Below are 24,915 nucleotides of genomic sequence, written 5' to 3'. Positions count from 1 at the left end.
GCAGGGGCTACTCTTCGTTGCAGTGCGCAGGCTTCTCACTGTCGTGGCTTCTCGTTGCGGAGTACAGGCTCTAGGTGCGCGGGCTTCAGTAGTTGTGGCACGTGAGCTTCAGTAGTTGTGGCATGTGGGCTCAGTAGTTGTGGCTCGCGGGCTCTAGAGCGCAGGCTCAGTAGTTGTGGAGCACGAGCTTAGTTGCTCCGCGGCATGTGGTATCTTCCCTGGCCAGGGCTCGAATCTGTGTCCGCTGCATTGGCAGGCGGATTCTTAACCACTGCACCACCAGGGAAGCCCTAGAATGTAACTTCTACTCTCCTCCCCATATTCTCTACTGCCTTCATCCACCTAATACAGTCACATCAAATTCTTTGGTTACATCACCAGTTAATGTTTACCTTGATGATGTGACTATTGTTTCATGCACAGCTCTGTCATGTACATTCCCTTTCTTGTACAATTTTTGTTTTCCTCGAGCAAACATTTGCCTTGTTTTTTCAGCTGCCAAGTTTTTAACCTTTTACCTCACCCCGGTCTCCCAGATCTTTCAATTACCTATTAATGTTTTCCAGATGTTTGACTCTGTGAGATAACTGGTCAGTCTTCGTTCTTTGCTGGGGCTTCTCCTCCTGCTCCAAGGTGGATGAGGTGCCGCACAGCTGTCATCCTGGGCCTTGATTTCATTTTAACTTACCTCACCCTTATTAGGATGCAGGGCCAGCGGACAGACTTCTGGTGCAGTCTACCTTGTGCCTTGTACTGCCCTCCCCCCACCAGTCCTGGACCCCAGAATCTCTGGATGGCTCTTTGAGAATCTAATGAGAGCTCTGAACATTCTCCCCTGGAAAATAAATGCACACACATAAAATTTGGCACATAATTTTGTGAATGTCTAAAGACATTTTTGTAACTTATATGTAATGTAGTCCTAGCAAACTGTACAATTCCAAATGAGCCTTTAGTGCCTTAACTCTGATATTACAGTAAAACTCTAACCATAGTATCCAAACATTTCTTATTTTTCCCAATAAGTAGTTCTTTCCTCTTGAGCATTTTATTATTTCCTACTATTTGATGGAATTAGTTTTCCAAATTTTAATGACTTGCAGATTTATGGCCAGTTGGAATCCCTTCTATTCCAGGGTATTACATTTTGCAACCTTTGATGTTAATTTATTTCTCCCTCCAACTGTTCTGTATGTTGATGTAGCTGGGAATGAAGTTTCCCTCGAATATTTGTTGGATTGAATTGAAATGAATGCTGAGCTGCTCTCCCACCAGTACATGTCACGTAGCATAAGAGCTCCTAAGAGATACTATATATAGATGGTTGCTAATCTTCCTAATGAACAGATGCCCTTCTGGGGTCATTGACAAGAGGGATTTTCCATCTGTGTGGAAGAGAGTTCCACCATCCGTCACTCTGTGGTTGAGATCCTATTAAGACAAACTCCAAGGGTCTGTACTTCGATTAGAGTTCTGGTTGTATTGAATATTGCTTGAAGTAAAGTGGTGTGTGGCTGAGATATATAATGCATTTGTGTTTATCTACTCATTGAGTAGCTGCTGTTTACCAGACAGCACAGTAGAACGTGACCTATAATTTTAGTCCTCAGAGATTATTTTTTGGTCATTCATTGTTTTATTTTATTTTTTATTTTTTTTGGCTGTGTTGGGTCTTCATTGCTGTGCATGGGCTCTCTCTAGTTGTGGCGAGTAGGGGCTACTCTTCGTTGCGGTGCACGGGCTTCTCATTGAGGTGGCTTCTTTTGTTGTAGAGCACAGGCTCTAGGTGCTTGGGCTCAGTAGTTGTGGCTCATGGGCTCTAGAGCGCAGACTCAGTAGCTGTGGCACACAGGCTTAGTTGCTCCGTGGCATGTGGGATCTTCCAGGACCAGGGATCAAACCCGTGTCCTCTGTATTGGCAGGTGATTTCTTTTTTTTTTTTTTTAATTATTAATTTATTTATTTATTTATTTATTTATGGCTGTGCTGGGTCTTCGTTTCTGTGCGAGGGCTTTCTCTAGTTGCGGCAAGCGGGGGCCACTCTTCATCGTGGTGCACGGGCCTCTCACTATCATGGCCTCTCTTGTTGCGGACCACAGGCTCCAGACGCGCAGGCTCAGTAGTTATGGCTCACGGGCCTAGTTGCTCCGCGGCATGTGGGATCCTCCCAGACCAGGGCTCGAACCTGTGTCCCCTGCATTAGCAGGCAGATTCTCAACCACTGCGCCACCAGGGAAGTCCTGGTCATTCATTGTGAATGATTAAAGTTTTTAAAATAAAAAACTGGGCTTAACTGTTAATGCCAGCTTCTAAAAATGTCAAAATCATTGTGTTTTAATCAGTTTTGTTGTATGCCATCTTAATTGGCATCTTCTATCTTAATTGACCCTATAGTTATTTTCTCCGATTTCCAAGTACTTCATTGATGTTAGAAGAAAAGAACAATAGCAAGTGTTTTTAGTCAGTATTAACAGACTGTAATAGAAGCAGTATGGCAATCCTGACTTCACCAACCCTTCCTTGAAATCATCATTAAAAATTAACATCATTTAGATAATAAAAAAAGATGACACTGTCACTTCAGAATTTAAAACCAGTTCCGTTTGGAGAACTTTTCATTGAAAGTAGTTCAGAGGACTTCCCTGGTGGTGCAGTCGTTAAGAATCCACCTGCCAGTGCAGGGGACATGGGTTTGAGCCCTGGTCCGGGAAGATCCCACATGCTGTGGAGCAACTAAGCCCGTGTGCCACAGCTACTGAGCCTGCACTCTAGAGCCCGCGAGCCACAACTGCTGAGCCCGTATGCTACAACTGCTGAAACCTACGCATCTAGAGCCTGTGCTCTGCAACAAGAGAAGCCACCACAATGAGAAGCGCGCGTACCACAGCGAAGAGTAGCCCCCGCTTGCCGCAACTAGAGAAAGTCCATGTGCAGCAACGAAGACCCAACGCAGCCAAAAATTAATTAATTAATTAATTAATTAAATTTTTAAAAAAGTAGTTCAAGGAGATGAAGTGCTCTGTGAAGAGTATTTTTATGGTCAGCATTTAGTATGTGGTAATGGGGAGGTGAAGACAAGCCTGAGGGTGTCAGAATCTTAGTGAAAGGAGAATGTCTTCACCAGGCATCTTGACTTTGGTTAAAGGGTCCAAGGCAATAGAATATTTGAGAGAAAAAGCCTTTAGGGGGCTTCCCTGGTGGCGCAGTGGTTGAGAGTCCGCCTGCCGATGCAGGGGACACGGGTTCGTGCCCTGGTCCGGGAGGATCCCACGTGCCGCGGAGCGGCTGGGCCCGTGAGCCATGGCCGCTGAGCCTGCGCATCCAGAGCCTGTGCTCCGCGATGGGAGAGGCCACAACAGTGAGAGGCCCGCGTACCGGAAAGAAAAAAAAAAAAAGCCATTAGGATGTTAATGATTCGAAATGAAACTTTAAAACAAGTTTGAAAATAAATGGCCAGGCCTACTATGAAAATAAGTTTTTAACAAGCAAAAGGCAAATGTGCAGGACTTTTTCTTCTTTTTAAAGAAAATTTTGTGTTTAATCATCTGTGAACATTTTGGGGAGTTTGAGTGTTGCATTTTGCTCAGGGAAAAAAATAAATTGGATGTGATGGCTGATTTCACTCCCTTTTAAGTAGCTCCACTGTGCTTTAGGGTCCCTTCTCCAAGGATAATGACAGATAGGAATCAGTTAATTGTTTAATGAGGTCGGGGAGCATAATGCTGACACTCAGTCATGCAAAATCGAATGTTTCTCTTGCTGATCACAGCTCTTTCTGCTGGTTATAAGTTACCGCATGTAACGTGCACACACATGGGTGCTGGAGGCTTAGTCCTTGAGTCAGATGTGCAGACGCAGAGGCCAGGGCTATGGCTTTGGTGTAGAGAATACACTTTGTTCCTCAGCTGGAGCTGGGACTTGTAGGCTTCCTAGTGGAGATACTGCTGCCAAAGACTGGAAAAGCTCCTTAAGGTGGACTCAAGGCCCTCTCCATGTCCTGGTCTTTGCCTGTCTTTCCCGCCTCTCCTGCACCACGTTCTCCCCGAAGCATTCACATCATAACCCCTCGGTTCCCAGAAGGAGCTCTCCCTCCAGCTTCCCTCCTTTTGCCTGTGCTCCTGCCTCCCCACCTGCAGTGCTGTCCTCTTTCCTCTCTGCCTGATCCAACTTGTCCTCCTGGGGACCGTCCCCGCTCTCCGGCCTAAATCAGTTGTCCCTGTCTGTGCTTTCACACCTCGTCTACACCCACAAGTTGATCACGCTCAGTCTTACCCATTGCACCCATCTCTGCCCTCTCCAGGGTGTGAGTTCCTCAGCAGACAGCGAGGTGTGTTCCGGTTTGTGTGGGCAGGACCCAGCGCCCTCTGCGTCCTCGGTAGGTGCTGGCTTGTTGGGTGCGGAGCATATGGTTTCCTTCTGTGGGGAGCACGCAGGAACGCCTCCTGGCCTTGGACTGGCGTCCTGCACTGAACGTGACCTGGGTGATCCTTCCCTTCTAGCAGCACCCGCAAGCTGCACGTCGGCCCTGACTCTGCTTGGGTAATGCCTGATCCGAAGGACTCGGGACACAGGGGCAGCTCACTGCCACTTTGGGGAGCGATTCTCAGGCCCGTTGGCGTCCTCGTGTCTTGCTGAGCCAGTTACCCGCTTCCTCCTGTGCAGGTCCCGCGTTCCCAGGTCGGCCTACCCGGAGCTGGCCCTGTGACAGTCTCCCCTTTGCCACCCGCCCCGCCGTCTGGCCTTGTGGGCAGAGTGCTCTGGAGGAGGACGGTGTTTTCTCCCCCGGTCTGTGTGTGCAGTGCAGCGTCCGGATCTTGCTGGCCGCGGCCCCCGGGGCAGCGGCACCGGCAGCCCCTCTTCCTGACGGCCTTCCCAGCACACCCCCATCTCAGGCAGTTTCCAGGGCAGGTGGCACCTCCCTCTCCCCGTGAACAGCACCTCTGCAGCCGTGTCTCAGCAGGTGGTTCACTAGCTTGGCCTGAAACGTTTCTACCATCCAGTGGGTTGAGCCAACAGTGTCTGATTCCCAGCCTTAGGGAGGCGACCCCTTTCCACGTTTGTTCCTTTCTTGAGTACCCTCGCTCAGCACTAATATCCGTTAGAGTTCTCTTTTTTCCCCCTTAGTTACTTCTCCATACCTCTAATCCCCTGTTAATAATTCTTTTTTAAACTTTCTCTGTTCAAACCACTGGGTGGTTTCTGTCTCCTGATTGGACCCTAACCATGCAGATGCCCCCTGCCTAGAATGCCAGGCTCCACCCCTGCCCCAGCACCAGCCGTACGGTCTCCAAGGGCCAGCCTAAATGATACCTCACTCATTTATGTGACTAACATCTTCTGAGTTCCAGCTAGTAAATAGGCCCTGGGCCCAGTCCTGGCGTTAAGTAAGACAGGGCTTCAGCCCGACAGGAGCTGTAAGACTGGAAGAAGAGAAAACTAAGTAGTGAACTGTGTTGGGTTAGAGAGGGATATGTGTGTACGTGTGTATGGGGGGAGTAGTGTAGGACAAAAACTTAGAACAGAAGCTTGAAAAGAGAATTTTAGTGTCCTCCCTAAAGGGATAAGAAAATGAAAATTCATGAAATTGATAACCATTTACCACTTTAAGTAATGTCCATAATAGAAAAAGTAACAAAATTTGGTTTTGTTTTCTATTTCATTTGTGAATATTCTTTCTCTTTACACAAAGCCCTTGATCTGGGTGGGTTCTTTTTGTTTTGTTTTGTTTTTTAATTTATTTATTTTATTTTTGGCTGAGTTGGGTCTTCGTTGCTGCACGCAGGTTTTCTCTAGTTGTGGCGAGCGGGGGCTGCTCTTCGTTGCGGTGCGCGTGCTTCTCATTGCAGTGGCTTCTCTTGTTGTGGAGCACAGGCTCTAGGCACGCGGGCTCAGTAGTTGTGGCTCGCGGGCTCTAGAGCGCAGGCTCAGTAGCTGTGGCGCACGGGCTTAGCTGCTCCACGGCATGTGGGATCTTCCCGGACCAGGGCTCAAACCCGTGTCCCTTGCACTGGAAGGTGGCTTCTTAACCACTGCGCCACCAGGGAAGCCCGAGCTGAGTAAGGTTTTAACTCATCTCATCTCTGATTTCCTAAGGGCAGGAACTGTCACATAGTAGGTGTGTAATAAATGTTAGTTGACTGAATAAAGGCTAATCATATCGAGTTGATATTCTCTCTGTTTTGTAACTACTCAAGGAAGCCAAAGTCAGCCAACGTTTTTTTAGGTTGACAGTTCATAAACAGTTACATGCAATTGTTTTTATACTTGAAATGTGAACAGAAACGTTATTAATCAACTTAATGCTGATACTTATTCGTTCCTCTCTAGCCATTTACAGATAACATCCGCCATGTCAGGTGTGTATCACACAGTATGTTAGGTATTTTATAGACCTCTAATTCTCAGCTATCCCGATTGTGCAGGCATGGATATTGAGGTTAGCTAACCTACCCATGGTGTTACTGATCAGATGTGGCTGAGCCCTGCTTTGAGTCCAGATTGGTACCAAAGCCCTTGTGTTTCCCAGTCCACTGCTCAGATGTCACCATGAGGGGCCCCTTGGTCAATCAGGCACCTGCCCTGTACACACATACACATCACCCTGCAGCCTTTTTTCCTCTTCAGAGCCACCGCCGCCTCCTTCCTTGTCCTAGAGGCACCTTTGGACCCCCCAGGCACTGTGACATCCAGGTACAAGTGGACAGGGTTTGGAAAACTCAGAAAGGTCCAAAAGTCTCTTCCCTCTGCCTCTTTAAGGATTCAAAAAGTCTCTCATCAAAGTCTAGCCACTTGCTGGAAAATTGATATTGGTACAGGTTATGGGAAAAGTTCAATTAAAGTTAAAGCTCAGGGGAATGTGTGTGCACCTTTAAACACTAACCCGTGTCTTTTCTTCTTCCCAGGTGCTCTTACCCCCGTACGACGATGCCACTGTGAATGGCGCCACCAAGGATCCACCACCACCTTACGTGTCTGCCTAAGCCTGGAAGTGGGGCGTAGCTGAGAGCGACAGCTTGACTCCCATACATCAGAGCAATAGTTCTTCAATTTTACTTCTGAGACGAGCTCTCTGAGCTTATTTGTTGCTGAAATGCTACAACTTAAAATTTTAGATGTTGAGACTCTCTGTAGTTTGAACCATATGCTTGGCTAGAGCACTGTGATAGAGTAACTGTAGAATTCTTTCTGTGCGAGTGCGGTGGGCTCCCCTAGTCTTTCCTCGGCATTGAAACTAGCCAACAATCCGGATGAACCTTCTGTCCGAGGAGTCTGTTGTACGTGCTGAGCCCCAAAGTTGAAGAATTTGTGGCCCTGTTCTCTCCGTTCCCTCCTTTCTCTTTGGAAAGCGTAAAATAAAATCAGAATTATACAGTGCTTCTCTTAGGCCATTCCAGTGTATAGAACAAACCCTTAGGAGAAGAGGAATCGTGGAAGGAGTCCACATATACACATAAATAAAACAAGAATTTCCTTAGATCCTTTATGATTTAAATTCAGTGACAGTTTGAGTTCGCTGGTCAAGGATTTTGTCCACGGGCTAAATTGAGACCCTTTGTCCATTCCCAGCAGCGAGGACAGTCAGTCACCACCCCGGTGGCTGCTCTTGTGCACCCACGTCTGGGGTCACGGCGTGGCGTGTTAGAGGGGAACTGGTTGGTACTGTGTGGTATCAGGTTCTCCCTTTCTCGCAGTTTCCTTCCCATCCCCGCTCAGAGCCCCCTTTCACTAAGTGTTCCGCCCTAGCCTGACTCAGGGAGGACATCCATCAGCCTTTGTCAAGTGGAATTGCTGATATGTATTTACCCAACAGTCTGAAAAAAGGTTTTCTTCTCTCGCTGCAAGGCACATCCTACTACTTTGAACTTCTGAGTATGCCTTGTCATCTTTTAAAATGAGTGTAAAACAGTCTTTGGAAAGACGGGAGGTGGCAGGGGTGCTTTCCTTGTGAGATGCCCTTATCTTGACTACCTGCATTTCAAGGGACTTTTATATATTCACATGTTCAAAAGTCACAGCTCTCCTGTTTGTTCATTATTGAATGTGCTGTAAATGAAGCCATTTGCAATTAAAGTGAGATTTGCCCACATCCAAGAAAACCACCTTTTGACTCTGGTGATTGTGCCTGGCAACGCTTCTTGCCCAAGTGGGGCTGCGTTAGACACACACGGTTTGGCCTAAGGAGGAGGTTTTATGGCTTGTCTCACACATATGTTTTTCTTTTTTTAATATTTCAGTGCTGGTAAAATCAGAGCATCTTAGGCCAAGAGAAATGGAGAGAAGCCGACACGAGCTTCCAGCATTCCTAACCCCGCCTCTGCCAAAGGTTTGCCAGCTCAGCTGCTTTGAATAGGATTGCTTTCTGTCCACAGTGCAGTTTTAATAAGCTGTTCAGATCTTACTGTGTTCCAAGGGAGATTAAAATAAGAGTGGTTTTGGCTTGTTCCTGAACGGGTATTTCAGATAATTTGGAAATGTAGGATAAAATAAGAGGAGAGGGGGAAGACTTTTATCTCTGAGAATCGGCCTCAGTCATTTCTAATGTATCTCATTAGTATTCTTTATAAACTGAACCTTGGAAATTCTGTTCCTTGAAGTTTTATACCCAGAAGATTAACCCATGAAGGGTTGTTAGGTATGAGAAAGGCCTATCAGGTAACTTCACTGATCCCTGTGGAAGGCACATAGGAAATCACAGTTATTTGCATGTTACTCCCCATGATTTTCCAGTGCTTTGCCTCATAATTTTTTTACAATATGAAAAATGGCACATGGTCAAGTGGAGAAGAGTGCTGGTTTTGAGACTACGTAGGGTCCTCGGAGAGGATCTTGTTCACGTGACACTCAGTAGCACCACAGGCAACCAGGATGTCACGATGCTGCTGGGCTTTCCTGACATAACAACCCAGGCTGAGCTCCAGAGCTGCCCCCGTACTTACTCTACACAGTAAGGAATTGTCTTCCTGTCTCCACTATGGAGAGGTTGTGATGCTTGGATTACAGTGACCCCCCAGAGCCCACTCAGCAATTCGCTGTGTCCTTGTCATTGCTAATCCAGATATATACTTCTCTTAAATGTGTTTTAAACCCCACTTTAATATCCTGCTCCTTTCTTCTATTTTGTTGTCTACAGAGAAACAAAACAGTCATTACCTCAATTGCTCTCGTGCCTGTATACTTTCTGGTCACTTGTCTGAGGGTTCCTCGGGGTTTTTCATCTTGACCCCCCAAAACCCTATTTTAAGGTCATGGACATTCATTTCAGTCCAGCACCACCAAGTGTGCAAGTGGGCTCACTGATAAGTAGCCCAGTGTGGGGGGGGGGGTTGAAGTCTGTTTGCTGGACAGAGAGAAGAGGAAAACACACCTTTTGGCTTAATGGGGTCTGCCCACCCTAGAAACCAAGCTTCCGTTGCACAAGCCCGTCAGGTTTCCAGAATGGCACATCCCATGGAAGTTTTCAGGCCAACAGACTAGTCAGTCCCCTTCCTGCACCTTCTTCCTACATAAACACATGTGCCGCATCTCCCCTGAGTCTGATGTCCTTGTCCCTGCCCCACCCTATCCTATTGTCCCGCAGAATGCCTGACACTTCCCCCACCCTTTCTCCCCCCATTTTTTTTTTTTTAAACTCTCTTCTGGCCCCAAACAGACATTTGTTTAGTTTGACTGCTTAACTGAACCACACCTCATTGCATTTGTCTTTCCACCCTCAGTTCGTTAATCAACAGTCATGTTCTCAATAGACCATCTTTAGAGACTGTAACCATTAAAGTTTTCTCCATAGAGGGGATATATTGTATTTGAAATGGTCACCATTGGAGAAAAAATCCTGCTGTGCAATCGGAGCTTTTGTGATAGAGGAAAACCGATGAGACTATAAAAACACTATTTCCATTTATTTTATTTTATTTTTTATTTTTTCGGTACGCGGGCCTCTCACTTTTGTGGTCTCTCCCATTGTGGAGCACAGGCTCTGGACGCGCAGGCTCAGTGGCCATGGCTCACAGGCCTAGCCGCTCCACGGCATGTGGGATCTTCCCGGACCGGGGCACGAACCCGTGTCCCCTGCATCGGCAGGCGGACTCTCAACCACTGCGCCACCAGGGAAGCCCACTATTTCCATTTAAAAAGAAAAGATACGTCAGCTTTTGCAGCCAGTCTGGAAACGGACCTAAATGTTACTAAGTAACATTGCTTCTGGTCACGTAGGCAGACTCCTATGTTCTGGAGGGGAGAGGGCGGCTGTAACTTATGTCAAAGGACTGCCTGTGTAAATTGAGCCATGTCAATCCCAGAAGTAGTGCCTGCTGCTGTGTAAAATGAGTTTTGGCCAGCTCGCATGTATGTCCTAAAAGGGAAGGAAAAAGGAGGCATTGCAAGGATGTCTCCACACCCATGGAATTCACTTCAAGTGTTTTTGCACGCTGGCCAGGTTTTCTGCCAGATGACTGGTGTATGGAAGCCAGCCAGATCTGCGACCTTCTGCCCAGAAGCCCACGCATTCCTACCGCTGACTGGTGTGTGGAGACAGCAGAAGAGAGAAACTGTCACCTGGCCAACCCAGAAGAAGTTACGTCAAAGCAAAACTCTCAGCTCTACACCCATCAATATGACCCTAGTTGGCAAAACAGCTGCTGCTCCAGAATGAAGAGTTTGGCTCAAAACGGCACAATGGACTAAGGTTTTATTTATTTTATCCCATCTAAAACTTAACACATACTTTTTAAAAAGCCATTAGCAGTAAAAACAAGTTTTTACTTAAGTAAACTTATTAAGATGGGAACCTCTTCAACTCAGCAAATATATATTCCTTGGTGTGTGTCAAGATGTCCAGGGTATACTGTTGCAGTAGAGTTTGGAGAGGAACTGTGTGACCCGGGTAGATTGGGCGTAATTAGCCAGCATCAAGGGACTGAGCCATATTTCTCAGGAAAGCCTAGGAGGGAATGTGCCATCAGATTTTCTGCTAGTCACAGCCCAGTGCTGTGGCATATCAGCTCCCCCCATGAAAAGCCATATGCAACAACAGCTCCTGCATTCCTGGGACCCTAAATTTGGGGCATCCAATCTAGACCTTTTGAAGAGCTCATGAGGCTCCCATCTGTGGCCTCTCCACCTAAGGAAACGCCAGCTCTGCGGAAACGAAGGAACATTGGGTCTGCTCTCTGTGCGACCCGCACAGCACAAAGGACACTCTCTTGGGTGGTGGCCTTTGTGTGATGTCACTTTTCCCCCAGTATTCATTTTAGCTAAACAAATGTGTCTTTATTTCACTGTTGTACTTTTGCAAGATCTTCCTTCAGTTCTCTCAACGTTAGGTTTTTTTTTTTTTTTTTTTGTGGTACGCGGGCCTCTCACTGTGGTGGCCTCTCCCGTTGCGGAGCACAGGCTCTGGATGCGCAGGCTCAGTGGCCATGGCTCACGGGCCCAGCCGCTCCGCGGCATGTGGGATCCTCCCGGACCGGGGCCCGAACCCGTGTCCCCTGCATCGGCAGGCGGACTCTCAACCACTGCGCCACCAGGGAAGCCCCCATATTAACTCTTTATCTCCATTTTACAGATGAAGAAACAGACTTTTAAAGGAAAATAACTGATCCAAGTTTCCACAGTAAGTGGCAGAGCCAAGATTTAGATGCCAATTGAGTCCATTTAAGCGGGTATTTCATATCTCTGAGACATCTAGAATCTCAGAATTCTGTACCTAACCTCTCAGTTCTTACTGATAAGGTTGAATTCTACTAACTGGAATGAACATATACCAAGAAGCAAAGCCAGTCATGTAAAGCTGTGTGAACTTTGTAAACTTAGGGTGGATTTTTTTACTTGAGGTTTGTATCACAAGTAAAGCTGTCAATTTTCTGTTTAATTAGGCTGAATCGTGTTCTGTGAATATCAGCTTTTAATTCTTATCATAAAGAATTTATTCAACTGTGGTGACCTAAATGGGAAGGAAATCCAAAAAAGAAGGGATATATGTATACGTATTGCTGATTCACTTTGCTGTACAGTAGAAACTAACACAATATTGTAAAGCAACTATACTCCAATAAAAATTTTTAAAAAAATTTATTCAGGTAGGAAGAAAGATCAACTGAAGTGGGCCTTTTAGAGTGGTTAATTGTTTTAAGTGAGCAGTTTTCTTCTGAAGAAATTAGGCACCATTTTAAACTGCACTGATTTATCTTTAAGAAGAATATGTACAGTAAGTTTTCAAGCATCATAAGGGAGTAGAACAGTGATGTGTCTGCATTACCTTGGAGGAATAGTTGGGGCCGTGAGACCCAACTCCCTTCATTGTCCCCGCCCCAGAAAGCCTCTCTCACAGTGTCTGTTTTCACGCCTCTCAAGTAGGGGCAGACTAGAGCAGCCCTCTCCCATGCGGCTGTAGGCTTTCTTCCACCCTGTGAGGTTCATGCAGTAAATCATCTGTGTCCCCGAGAGCCAACTTCCTTAAACATCTTAGTAGTGAATCCAGGTCTGACTCGGGTATCAGGAAACATTATAAATTTGTGGGTTTTTTAAAAATTACATAAGGGAATTCCCTGGCAGTCCAGTGGTTAGTACTCAGCGCTTTCACTGCAGTGGCCCGGGTTCAATCCCTGGTCAGGGAACTAGGATCCTGCAAGCTGCGTGGTGCAGCCAAAAAAAATAATAAATTTAAAAGATTAAAATAAAAAAGGACATAAGTAATGTATTGCAAGAAAAAGTAGAAAATAAAGCCAGTAACTCATCCTTTGGGTCTCATCTTGAAATTCACTTTCTTCTGGAAGCCTTCTATGACCCACTGGTTTGGAAGAGATTCATTTTATGTTGTACCATAGCAGAGCATACCATAGCATCCCAATCAAGGCTCATTTTACACTCTGGTTCCTGTGGCTTTTCTCTTCTGTAATCTCCTAACAGATAAGAAACTCAGACAGAAACTGTGTCTGTGTTCCTTCCCCAGCACCTGGCACTTGTTTGGCAAATAGAACGAACTCAAAAATAGTTACTAGAATAGGAATAAAATAAGCATGAGAGGAATTAAAACCACCTGTAACCCCACCCACAGTGATTGTGACTAATTCTTAACAACAACTCAGTGGGGCTCAAGCTCCACAGAGACCACTTCTCCCAGAGGAGACCACTGGAGAAAAAAAAAAAATCTCATTCCTATAGACTGTGCAAGGGAACAAAGGGAGGTCTCTCCTCCATAGACCCTATGAGCGTGTCTACTGTGGGGCTGGGGCGCCTTCTAGAAGTTGTAAAGGTGATGGGCAAAACTCAGCAACACGGTAATAGAAGGATTGATCTCTGAAGGAAAATTAAAGGACAGCTAAGATGAGGGGCTAGCTGATGCTCTGCCACAATTTGCAATCAAAAGGAAATGACATTCTTAGCTCTATTCTTGTGATCAAGGCCCTGTTATGTGAGCCTAATTCAGTAGGGCTCTGAATAAAAAATTAAATCACTAGATGTGCCTCTCCCTTGAATTTTCTCTTTTCCCTTTCCTAGTAGATCAACGTATTGTTAAAACAGTCGGTGACCAGGACTTCACTGGTTGCGCAGTGGTTAAGAATCCGCCTGCCAAGGCAGGGGATGTGGGTTCAATCTCTGGTCTGGGAAGATCCCCCATGCCACAGAGCAACTAAGCCCATGAGCCAGTACAACTGATGTGTTCTTCAACTTCCCGGGCACTTCAGATTTAAATAGAACCCCTGAAAGGCTGTATGTGATAAAGCATGTTTGTCTTGCAGCCTTTACAAGAGTATCTCAAGATTGCAACAGTAAAGCCTTGCGCATTTCTCTGTGGTGGGGACCACAGACACTAGTCCAGAAGTCCCCACCAGCAGGTAAGTCCTGCAGTGGAAAGTAGTAATCAGAGGAGGAGTGTGAACTCCAGAAAAGGTGTGTGAAAGCACAGGAAGGGAAGCTGAGGAATGGGGCAAGAAGCCCCCCTGCCCATGGGCGAAAGACCTGGTTCCAGGGAGGAGAGTGTTTCAAGCAAGGTGTGCAAACATGGAAGAGAGGCAGTCTGATTCAAAAAGAGACTAAATGTGTTTGCATGAGGACTCAGAACTAAAACCTGATGTAATCCACATGCCATAGAATTGTATGATTTAATGGTTCTTAATATTATTCAGTCTTGCAACCATCACCACTATCAGTTTTAGAACATTTACATTAACCCCCAAAGAAACTCCACACCCATAAATAGTCACTCCCCCTTCTCCCCCCCAAACTTCTCAGCTCCATGGATAGTCTGGAGCTAACCGTGAAGCACTGTGGGTCTGCACCCTCTCATCAGGCCTGGCCAGGGATGCTGAGCTGTCTTAAAACTTGCTCTAGCTAAAAGAAACGCTCAGCTCTTTCACACTTTGGTGATTGCATCTTCTTTTCTACATGTTTTGGTTCAGAGCTAGTGTACATATAGCCAGTAATGTGCTGGCACTTTCTGTACTTGGAAATTGCTTTGTCAATTCTTGTTTTAAATGAGTCAAGACATTTCCATCGCTGCTTTTCAGAGAGTGCTCGACCAACAAAAAACTGTTCACTTTATTGCATTACATCTTATTTTTCTCCATCTTACGATTTATTGTGTCTCTCAGCAGTTCACTGCCTTATTCCTTATTCTTTCCACTGGACCATCTGTAGCATTTCCCCTTCTGTTGGATCCCGGTAATAACCATGTTCCAGTTATTTTCTTCAGCAAGAGAGAACGTGGAAAAGCCACGTTCTTTCTTCTGATATTTTTGTTATTCTTCTGATATTTTTGTTATTCTTGAGTTTATTGAGCTTTGCCAGCATGCTGGAAGGTTTTATAGGACAGATACACATACTCATTGCCCAAGTATCTTGCAGTCTGATTTAACACCAGGCAACCGACTCAGACAGAGACTCAGTAATGGCGTGGCGAGAAGGCAGTTAGCTGAGTGTCACAGGAATGAGGCTACTGGCTTCTAATAGCAGGTGGCTCTTTGCCAATTCCTGGGCTTCAGGAGGCAAGAAGCAGCAGTCTGCGTTGCTGAGTGATGCTTCCACACATAGCAGGTCCATCCTCCACTTCGAAAGTGGAAACTAGTCTCCAGGGAGACGGGCAATGTTTCAGCCTTGTCAATATCCAAGGAAACGAGTCAGATTCCGTTCAATCTTGCCCAGGTTTTAAGGCTCCCCACGCCGTCCTATTAACTCATTCTTGGTAAGTAGCCTCATCAGCCTGATTCCACAAAAAGCACTCTAAACTCCAGGTTTAAGGCCACAGCAGCTCAGTCTCTTCCACAGCACGGCATAAGGAAGATGTGTAAACAAGCTAAAGGCCTGGTCCCTGCCCTCGGGAGCTCATGATTCAAGACAACATAAAAACATGTGAATCCTCTTTCCAAGGTGGGATTATATGTTTATTTAGAAATCATTTCACTTGGGATGATGGTGCCATCAGCCAGCCTGTCCTCAGGGGGACCTCTGACATGGAACTAGCTGTCCACATTGATGGGGCATTTGGAAGGAAGCACTGCCCCATGTCGGAGGGTTCCTTACCCAAGGCTGGAGTGGAAACCCAGCCACGGCTTGGCAGGGCTCCCCTCTCTACCTTATCTCCTGTTCTGACCAACTGGCAGGTGCCCCAGAGGAATGACAGCTCCTCTCCCAGGGGAGGCATCCTGCCCTTCTGCTTGAGTGGGACAGGGACGGGCTCCAACAGTTTACATGTGACTTAAACATCATCAGTCACCTAGAGAAACAGTGCGAGTGAGGTGACATTGCAATTTTAGATTCTTCCTCATTTGTGTTCTGTGGAGCTGCCCGTTGTGGCCCTATCTTGTCAATAAAGTTGATGTTTCTATTTTCAAGAAAAAAAAATTCAGTACAAAAGTTATTTTAGGCTATGAGTTCTGTGAGCCAACCTGTCTGCTCTTTGTTTTCCTTATATTCTGGTCCTCTTCTCTTTGATAGAGCCTCATTTGAATCTGCCCTCTAGGAAGGATTCTAATGTGCAACACAAAGCAAAACAAAAGTTCTAATGTTTGCAAGGAACAAATGAATGCTTAGGGCCTCAAAGTCTATATTTGAGGCTATTCATGAATGTGAGGCCTGGGTCAAATGACTGCCCCCCCCACCCCCAGCCTCATTCTGTTCCATAGTAGACCCCCTGCAGAGACAGAGAAGTGAGCTGAACCCAGTATAGCTACCAAGGTGTAGGTAATTTAAAGTTATGGATTCTAACTCATGAATTCTAAGATAGTACACACCCTCGTTCTTGTCTGCTTGTATGAGTGCCCACCTGAGAACAAGAAATCATACTTTTTCTGAATAAGGTTCTCTACATTAAGCCAGTAGCAGGGCCTCTGGCAGAAAAGGCAAATTTGGGCTTTCCCCAGCAGCCTTTATTATTATCAACTTGCATTCACCCTAAAGGTAACTGGGAAACTAAGCCGTTGTTTTTTCTTACTTGATATTTCAGGATACTGAACTCGCTTTTGCTTCTTCTTCTTTTTTTTTTTTTCCCCCAGCAGACCTGAAGATCATTCCACAAGGTGAGCAACTCACTGACCTATTTGACTTGGCCGCAGGCATGCTTTGTACAGAAATTTCCTCTTCTGAAGAATTCTGATAGAACTCCCTGGGCAAAAACATCCATCTTAGTTGGCATACACCAGAATCACTGAAATCTGTTACTACTAAATTACAATTCACTAAAATTTGTAAGGATTTCGGAATTACTATTGTTTTCCTGGTTAAATTACTGGATCATACTGGTGTCTTGAAATAAGGCAACACATTTAAACTGTAAGTTTCCATAAACTGTAACTTAACTTCCCCAGCTCCTAGGGGATTTTCACTGGCCCAGACTCGGGAAGAATTTTCATTTGTGGGATCCAAGACTTCAGAGACCAAACATTTCCTGAAGACTTTCCTCTGCTTTCTGACTTCCACCTACCTCCTCCCAAAGACATACAAAGAAACTATTTCTGATCAGTGCAGGCAGCCAAGAGTGCCCAGTGGGCCTAAGGTGCAGGGTAAGGGAACATGAATCCAAGATTCTTTCTTGGCCTTAGGATACCACTGAGTTGCCCGATGGCTTGAGTATGTTGACCCCTTGCCTTATGGCTAGGATTTTAATTACCCACCTGGAGCTTTCCTGAAAAATTGATTTTGTACAAGGTTTTTACTCATATTCCAGAAACCAACTCTATCATCAAATAGGAGTGACAACGGTTCGGAGTAAAGGCGGCCAAGAGGACTTAAATGATCAGATTCTGGCCCCAGACGTTTTGAAACGTGTTAGTTCTGCTGCCCCTCCCCCATAGCTTGTTAAAACCCGAACTGAGTGGTTGGGTTAATGGCTTGGGGTTGGAATTTTGGAGCAATTATTAGGAGATGTCCTAGCCTGTTGTAAAGACCCCACTCGCCCCCAGCTGCCCAGGAGCAGGGAGAGCTGGTAGAGTGGCATTCCCCAGCCCTTTCCCTGCCACTGACCAAGCCTGGCTTTCGCATCCCTCCAAAGTTCCCTTGGGGACCTCTCAGGGCACGTTCCCCCGCTTTACAAAATTGCAAACATCTTTGCCCATAATTTCAAAAGTCTTGCCTGGACTAGACTTTCTCTGCTCCTTCAGGGTAGGAACCTTGTTTCCTTTCCGTCCTGGCATCCTTAGTCCCGTCCCCACCCAGGGGCCTGGTCTCTGGCCAGTGGACGCTCTGTTAATATGAACTGGCACCGGTGCTCTGGGCACTGCCAATAGAGCTCCTGGCACTTGTCACCAATTAGCCCAGTTCTAACCACTTTCTTCTTCATCACCGTCATCGATGGTCTCCTCCTGTAGATCATGACCCCCAGTTCAGGAAACAGGACCCCCATCATGCCTTTCTCCCTCCAGGAGATGCTCTCCTCCGCTCCCCACCCCACTCCCCCAAGACCCCAAAACTCCTCGTTTTTCTGAGCCTGCGTGCGGCTCCAGACCCCTGGAGTCCGATCCCCGCCTGGGCTTGGGGACGGACCCCGCAGAGCGAGGCGGCAGCAGGCAGGGCGCGCGGCCAGGGTGCCCAGCTCCCGGGGCTGCCTGCAGGGTGGGGCGGTCCTCGCGGCCTATCCCTCTCCGCTCCTGCCCCATCCCCAAACAGTACACCCCTCCTCCCGCCGGCCCGCTCCCCACCCTCCGCGGCGCCGCCTCCCCCGCCGCCTGCCGGCGCTGGCCCAGAGCCGCCCAGGCAGCCAGCGAGCGAGCGGAACGCTCTGGGATGGGACTCGGAGGAAGCGGCGAAAGAGGAGACAGCTGCAGCACCTCGGGCTTCTTCCTCGGCTCCCACGAGCGATTCCCGAGGAGAGCCGTGGCTCTCGGAGCGGCGAGGAGGCCAGCGACGAAGACCCGGGAGGCTGCGCCCCTGTCTCGCTTCCCAGGCGCCGGCGGTGGCTGCAGGTGAGCGGGGCGCGCTCTCCCCGGGGCCCTGCCTGGCCCCGCAGCCCCGAGGCGCAGACAGACAGACGGACAGACAGGCAGAGCTTGGGCACCCACGCACGCGGGCGCGCCCAAAGACCCGCGCCCCGGCCCGTGCGGCCCCGCGCGGCCTCTCCCGCCGGACGCCCCGGGCCCCTGGCTCCCGACCCCTCGGGGCAGAGGGCGAGAGGGAGGACGGCGCTGCGGGACCCCCGGCCGGGGCCAGTTGGGCCGCCCTGGCCGGGCGAGCTCCGCGAGCTCCCTGAGCCCGGCGCAGCGCGCGGCAGCCAAGCCGCAGTGCCCCGTGGGGGCGCTGTGCCCCGCCGCGGGGCCGCCCAGACCCGGCCTCCACCGACCCCGGGAAAGGGAGACTTGTTGAGCGGGGATGCTGTGTGATTGCTGTTCAGCTGGCCAGCGGATCGATTCCGACTCCCCGCCTCGGTCGGCTGGTATTTTAATGCCCGTGTCCTCTGCATTTTGTTCTTGGTTCTCTAGGACAGCTAAAGCTCCAGCTTCCCTACATTGCGGAGAAAGGAAGGAAAGGGGAGGGCGTTTTGTGGTAGTTGCTAGAAACCCCGAGGGCAGTTTGGAGAGAGGACAGAAAAATGGGGACCCTCTCTCGTTAAGGTCTCCTGGACTGGACGCCCAGGAAGGTAGCTCCTCGGGAACACACACTCCCGCCCGGAACAAACCCAGTTGACCAAGTCCCAAATCGTCGTAAATCAGGGAGCTGGGCTGCATCTGCACCAAGTGCGTTTAATTGGTTTCCCGCTGCGGGGGTGGGGGAGGGGCATGGTCAAGACCAGAGACTCTGGGGTTGGCTTGCTTAGGTTCAGACCCCGGCTGTGAGTGAAGCTTACAGGTTGGCAACTTTGGAGTTACCCAACTGCTCTATGCCTCACTTTCTTCATCTGTCCAATGTGGTTGATAGTACCTAAAGGGCTGTGAGGATTAAATTCAAGTCCTTAGAACAGTTCCAGGCATTTTAAGATTGGTGATTAGCTCCATCACCTGTCTCTCCAGAAAAGCAAGGCGTTCCTACAAGCAGTCACTTCCTCTCCAAGTCAGGAAGGTGGGCCCTCTGTGGGTACGTGAGGGTGGCAATTGATCTACATGTATTTAACTGGAGTTTTCCATTCAGGAGTGCATCCTACACGGTTCTCCCTGCCTGTTTCTCCCAGCCTCAGAAAACCATATTGCTGTTCCCTGGTTTATGGTCTGGAAAGTTTCCTCCCAGCCCCTGAAGCTTGGTCCCTTAGAAGCCCCTGTTGAGAATGCAGGTAGATATCCGTTGGCTCTTCACCGTCTGTTTTCCTATCTGCCCAAACTTTTAGTCCTGCCAATAGAATTCAGTCAGACCTCAGGCGTCTCTTTTCTACAGATCCAGGGTTCCGGGCTCAGGAGTCCAGGCCCTGGCAAGCTGGAGGCGCTGAGGCCTGAGCTCACTGGCTGGAGGTACCAGCGTCCACTTCTGAGACACCCTCAGATGGCTGTCATGCTCTAAGCTCTTACCAGCATCACCATATACCTCTGTTCAGCAAGAGGTAGTTGAAATCAGGCCCAAGATTTAAAGAAAAGGAAACAGAAGATTGCTCCTTGAAAGGTAGACAGGAATAAGAGGATCACTGAAGGTTCTACAGAGAAATCCCACAGTTTTCCTAGAATCAGCTCTGCCTGGGGTGAAGAGGGAGTGCCAGTGTAAACGCTGGCCTGCAGGGTGTTGGGTGTGAGGCTGGGTGGGAGGTGAGAAGGGACATGCTGGGACTCACGGGTGAGCAGCTGAGTTTGAGACCAGCCAAGTGAGCCAGAGCCTCGAATGCTACCCCTGGGCCGGGACTGGCTCCCCTCTGGTTTTTAGCATGTGTGTTTAAGAGAGCCCTTTCCTGGGACTCCCTGTCTTTAGGGAAGCTCAGGAGGGCACCCCTGTTTAATGTACATGTGGGAATAAGTCAGGAGGGTCAGAGGAAGAGGGAGGCTGAAGTGCCAAGCATAGAGTGGAGGCTATCATTGCTGTTGCTAATAAACAGTGCCAGGGAAGCCCTTCCAAGGGACCAGTTGCCACTTAGAGCTCTAGCCGTGAGGTCATCTTTACACCCTTCACGTGGCTCGTTAGACAGCCACCACTGCCTTACCTGGTAGGACCCTGAAAGAGACTCAGAGAGAAAGGCAGGGCTGGGCTCCATCCCAGAGGCCTCGGCTGTTATCAATAATTGGTGGTAATGATGCTGACAGTGATGAGAGGTTGTGGGAGTACGACCCTGATCTTGGCACCTGAGGGACCTGGGTTCCAGTCTCAGCCCTGCCACTCATTACCTGCAAGGATTTTGGAACATTACTTAGACTCCCTGCCTCAATTTCCTCATCTGTAAATGGGAATAGAATTGTTGGGAGAATTAAATTAGTTAACATACATGAAGTGCTTAGTATAATGCCTAACTCAGAGTAAGTGCTCAATATTTATTACCCATGCTTATTGTTATTATTATCTGAGCCTCAGTTATATCATCCATTAAATGGGGATGATACGATCTATGTCATAGTGTTGTTATAAGGGTTAAATGAGATAATTAATGTGAATTAATCTGCCAGTGCTCGGAGTGAGTTGACTGAAAATAAGATTTTTACTGAACTACCTGCATGTAAAGTCAGTGGCTGAGCAGGTGGACTAGCTAACGTTTTTCGAAAGTTCTTTTTAGAGTATTGTCAGAGAAAACTTTACTGTTGGAGACCGTGGCTCCATCCCCACTGGAATACCCCACTGCTATTTTAGGTTATTGTACTAGTTTCTTATTGCTGCTGTAACAAATGACTGCAAACTTAGCGCTTAAAACAACACAGGGCCTCCCTGGTGGTGCAGTCGTTGAGAGTCCGCCTGCCGATGCAGGGGATACGGGTTCGTGCCCTGGTCCGGGAGGGTCCCACATGCCGCGGAGCGGCTGGGCCCGTGAGCCATGGCCGCTGGGCCTGCGCGTCCGGAGCCTGTGCTCCGCAACAGGAGAGGCCACAACAGTGAGAGGCCCGCATACCGCAAAAAAAGAAAAAAAAAAAAAAAAAACACAAATTTATTGTCCTTCAGTTCTGGAGGTCAGAAGTCTGAAATAGGTCTCACTGGGCTAACATCAAGGTGTCGACAAGGCTGTGTTCCTTCTGGAGGCTCTAGGGGGAAATCTGTTCCCTTGCCTTTTCTGGCTTCTGAAAGGTGCCTATGTTTCTTGGCTCCTGGTCTTTTCTTCCATCTTCGAAGCATAGCAGCTTCCAGTTCTTCTCTTCCTTCCCCCTTCTCCCCCCTTCTTCTCCTTCCCCCCTTCTTCTCTCTTTTATAAAGACCCTTGTGATTACATTGGGCCCACCTGGATGATCCAGGCTAATTTCTCCTTCTCAATATCCTTAGCTTAAAATCACATCTGCAAATTCCCTTTTTCCACAAAGGTAACATATTCACAGATTCTGGGATGATTAGGTCCTAGACATCCTTGGGGGCATTATTCTGCCTAATAAATAGTTATTATTAAAGAAAATGATATAAAGCAAAGGATTCTTTAAAAAGATTTATTATTTATTTATTTATTTTTGGCTGCGTCGGGTCTTAGTTGCAGCACGCAGGATCTTCGTTGAGGCATGCGGGATCTTTCCTTGTGGGTGCAGGCTTCTCTCTAGTTGTGGCATGTGGGTTTTCTCTCTCTAGTGGTGGCACGCAGGCTCCAGGGTGCGCTGGCTCTGTAGTTGCGGCGAGTGGGCTCTGTAGTTGTGGCGTGCGAGCTCAGTAGTTGTGGCACGCGGGCTTAGTTGCCCCGTGGCATGTGGGATCTTAGTTCCCTGACCAGGGATTGAACCTGCGTCCTCTGCATTGGAAAGCGGATTCTTTACCACTGGACCACCAGGGAAATCCCAATCAAAGGATTTTATCTCACTTCTGTTGAGGGCTTATCCTTGCACCTTCCCAGTTAGGTGAATTTGTTTTCACTTGTCTTAAAGATGAGAAGCTCAAGACCACAGGGGTCAAGACTATGGGTCAAGTCTTTTGTGAGCCCTGGGTTGCTTCAAACTCAGTTCTGAAGTTGCTACTTTCACAGTTTCTCCCTTTCTTTGACAAACCCTCAACTTTTAACACTAGCCCCTCAGAATGGTCTCCTTTTCCCCATCAACAGTGTTTGCTGATTTTTTCTAGCTCCTTCTCCTTCTCCATTTCCATTGAAATACAAAGAATGCCCCATCCCTAAGATCTCCTCTAATAAAATTACCACCTCTCTGAAATTTCCAGACAATGTCTGTATTAGTTCCCCATTGCTGCTGTAATAAGTTACCACAAACTTAGTGACATAAGACAAGTTTATCGGAAGCAACCTATACATCCATCCACAGATGAATGGATAAAGATGTGGTATATATGTACAATGGAATATTACCTAGCTATAAAAAAGAATGAAATAATGCCATTTTCAGCATCATGGATAGACCTAGACGTTATCATATTAAGTCAGACAGAGAAAGACAAATATCGTATGATATCACTTACATGTGGAATCTCAAAAAATGATACAAATGAACTGATTTACAAAACAGAAATAGACTCACAGAAAGAAAATAAACTTATGGTTGCCAAAGGGGATAGTGGGTGAGGGGGGAGAGATAAATTAGGAGTGTGGGGTTAACATATACACTACTAAATATAAAATAGGTAGACAACAAGGACCTACTATGTAGCACAGGGAACTATAGTCGATATTTTGTAATAACCTGTAATGGAAAAGAATCTGAAAGAGAATATATATATTATATATAATATATATATGTATAACTGAATCACTTTGCTATACACTTGAAACTAACACAACATTGTAAACTATACTTCAGTTTTTAAAAAGTTTATTATCTTATGTTTCTGGAAATCAAAAGTCTGAAATGGTTCTTACTGGGTGAATTGTTCCTTCTGGAGGCTTTAGGGGAGAATCCAATTCCTTGCCTTTTTCAGCTTCTAGAATCTTCCCTTATTGCTTGGCTTGTCGCCTCCTTCCATCTTCAAAGCCAGCAATGTCAGGCTGAGTCCTTCTCATGCTGCCTCACTCTTCTGTTTTTAAGGACCCTGGTGATTGCGTTGGGCTCACCTGGATAATTCAGGATGCTCTCCCTATTTTTTTCTATTTTTTAATGGAAGTATAGTTGATGTAGGGCATCTCCCTATTTTTAAAGTCAGCTGATTAGCAACTGTAATTCCCCTTTGCTGTGTAACGTAACATATCCACAGATTCTGGGGATTAGGACATGGACATCTTTGAAGGGACATTATTTTTGCCCACCCCAGGGCTTGAGAAGGAGTTCCAGGTCAGGACCAGCTGTGCACCCTCATTCTTATTAACACCTCTTCCAGAATGTGCACAATAGCCCACTCAAGAGAGAATACCCATTAGCCTCTCTCTAAAATCTCTGCTGCAGCTCACATCTCTCCCTGAATCCCTTTGTCCATGGCATGATCAGAGAGCAAGGGTGGCAGGAGTAGCACTGCACACTTCACTTGTTAAGTAAATTTTCAATCAAAAGAACATGTAAAAAGATGCACAAACCATAAGGGAACAGTACAATGGATCTCTTGCAAAATGAACACTCTCACGTGACCATCTCCCAGATCGGCACCCCAGAAGCCCCCCCTTTGTGCCCACAATTACCCAATTAATTATCACCTCCCCCTGAAGGTCACTGCTCTTCTAACTGAGTTTGCCTGTTTTTTAAGTAAATTTTTTACTGAAGCATACATATAGAAAGGTGCACAAATCTGGCGTGTAGCTGGATTATTTTTCATGAATGTGTAGTCAGCATCCTGAGTAATCAGCAGAACATTCCCAGTACCCCATAATGCCCCCCTCACGCCTCCTTCTGTGCACTGACACCTCAAGTGTAACCACTATCCCGATTCCTAAGACTGTAGATTCATTTTGTCCATTTTGAATTTTATTTTCTTCAATATTATGTTTGTAAGTTTATGATGATATTGCACCAAGCGGTAATTCACTCGTTTCTATGGTTGTATAATAGCCCATTATATGACTCCACCACAGTGTATCTGTTCTCTTGTTAAGGTTGTTTCCATTCACACTTCAATTTGAAAGGGAGTGATTCCCTCCCTGTATCTCCGTTGTCCTAAACTCAATCCAACCAGCGGCGAGTAAGAGACGGCGAGTAAGAGACATTGTATGGAGCTACTGGTCTGGAATGGAGGGTTAGTGTGTGTGTGTGTGTGTGTGTGGGTGTGTTGGTGGAATGGATGGGGGTGTTTCTGAGGTTAGCATTGTAAGACAGGGCCAGATTATGGGACTTTGAGCGCTAAGCTAAGGAATCTGGATTTTTTTTTTTTTTTTTTTTTTTTGCGGTTCGCGGGCCTCTCACTGCTGCGGCCCCTCCCGTTGCGGAGCACAGGCTCCGGACGCGCAGGCTCAGCGGCCATGGCTCACGGGCCCAGCCGCCCCGGGGCATGTGGGATCTTCCCGTACCGGGGCACGAACCCGCGTCC

At 47.3% G+C, this 24,915-nt stretch overlaps 2 protein-coding genes across 4 annotated transcripts in view; both read left to right on the top strand.

The window, feature by feature from the left end:
- Nucleotides 1-8,096, top strand: part of LAPTM4B (lysosomal protein transmembrane 4 beta) — a 73,303-nt gene extending 65,207 nt beyond the window's left edge. Inside the window, exon 7 of the mRNA XM_082601683.1 lies at nucleotides 6,903-8,096. Coding sequence (XP_082457809.1) covers nucleotides 6,903-6,980 — 78 coding nt within the window. The 3' untranslated portion in view covers nucleotides 6,981-8,096. The remainder of the gene's footprint in view (nucleotides 1-6,902) is intronic.
- Nucleotides 8,097-18,174: 10,078 nt separating this feature from the next.
- MATN2 (matrilin 2) overlaps nucleotides 18,175-24,915 on the top strand; it is a 152,409-nt gene continuing 145,668 nt past the window's right edge. For all 3 annotated transcript variants that reach the window (XM_082600846.1, XM_082600844.1, XM_082600845.1), the window contains exon 1: nucleotides 18,175-18,392. The gene's annotated coding sequence lies outside the window, so the exon portion shown is untranslated. The remainder of the gene's footprint in view (nucleotides 18,393-24,915) is intronic.

Source organism: Mesoplodon mirus (assembly GCF_964341445.2).
Source record: "Mesoplodon mirus genome assembly, chromosome: 16".
NCBI classification, from domain to species: domain Eukaryota; kingdom Metazoa; phylum Chordata; class Mammalia; order Artiodactyla; family Ziphiidae; genus Mesoplodon; species Mesoplodon mirus.
The sequence above is the reverse complement of the archived record's forward strand: the minus strand, read 5'-3'. Positions and strand labels throughout refer to the sequence as shown.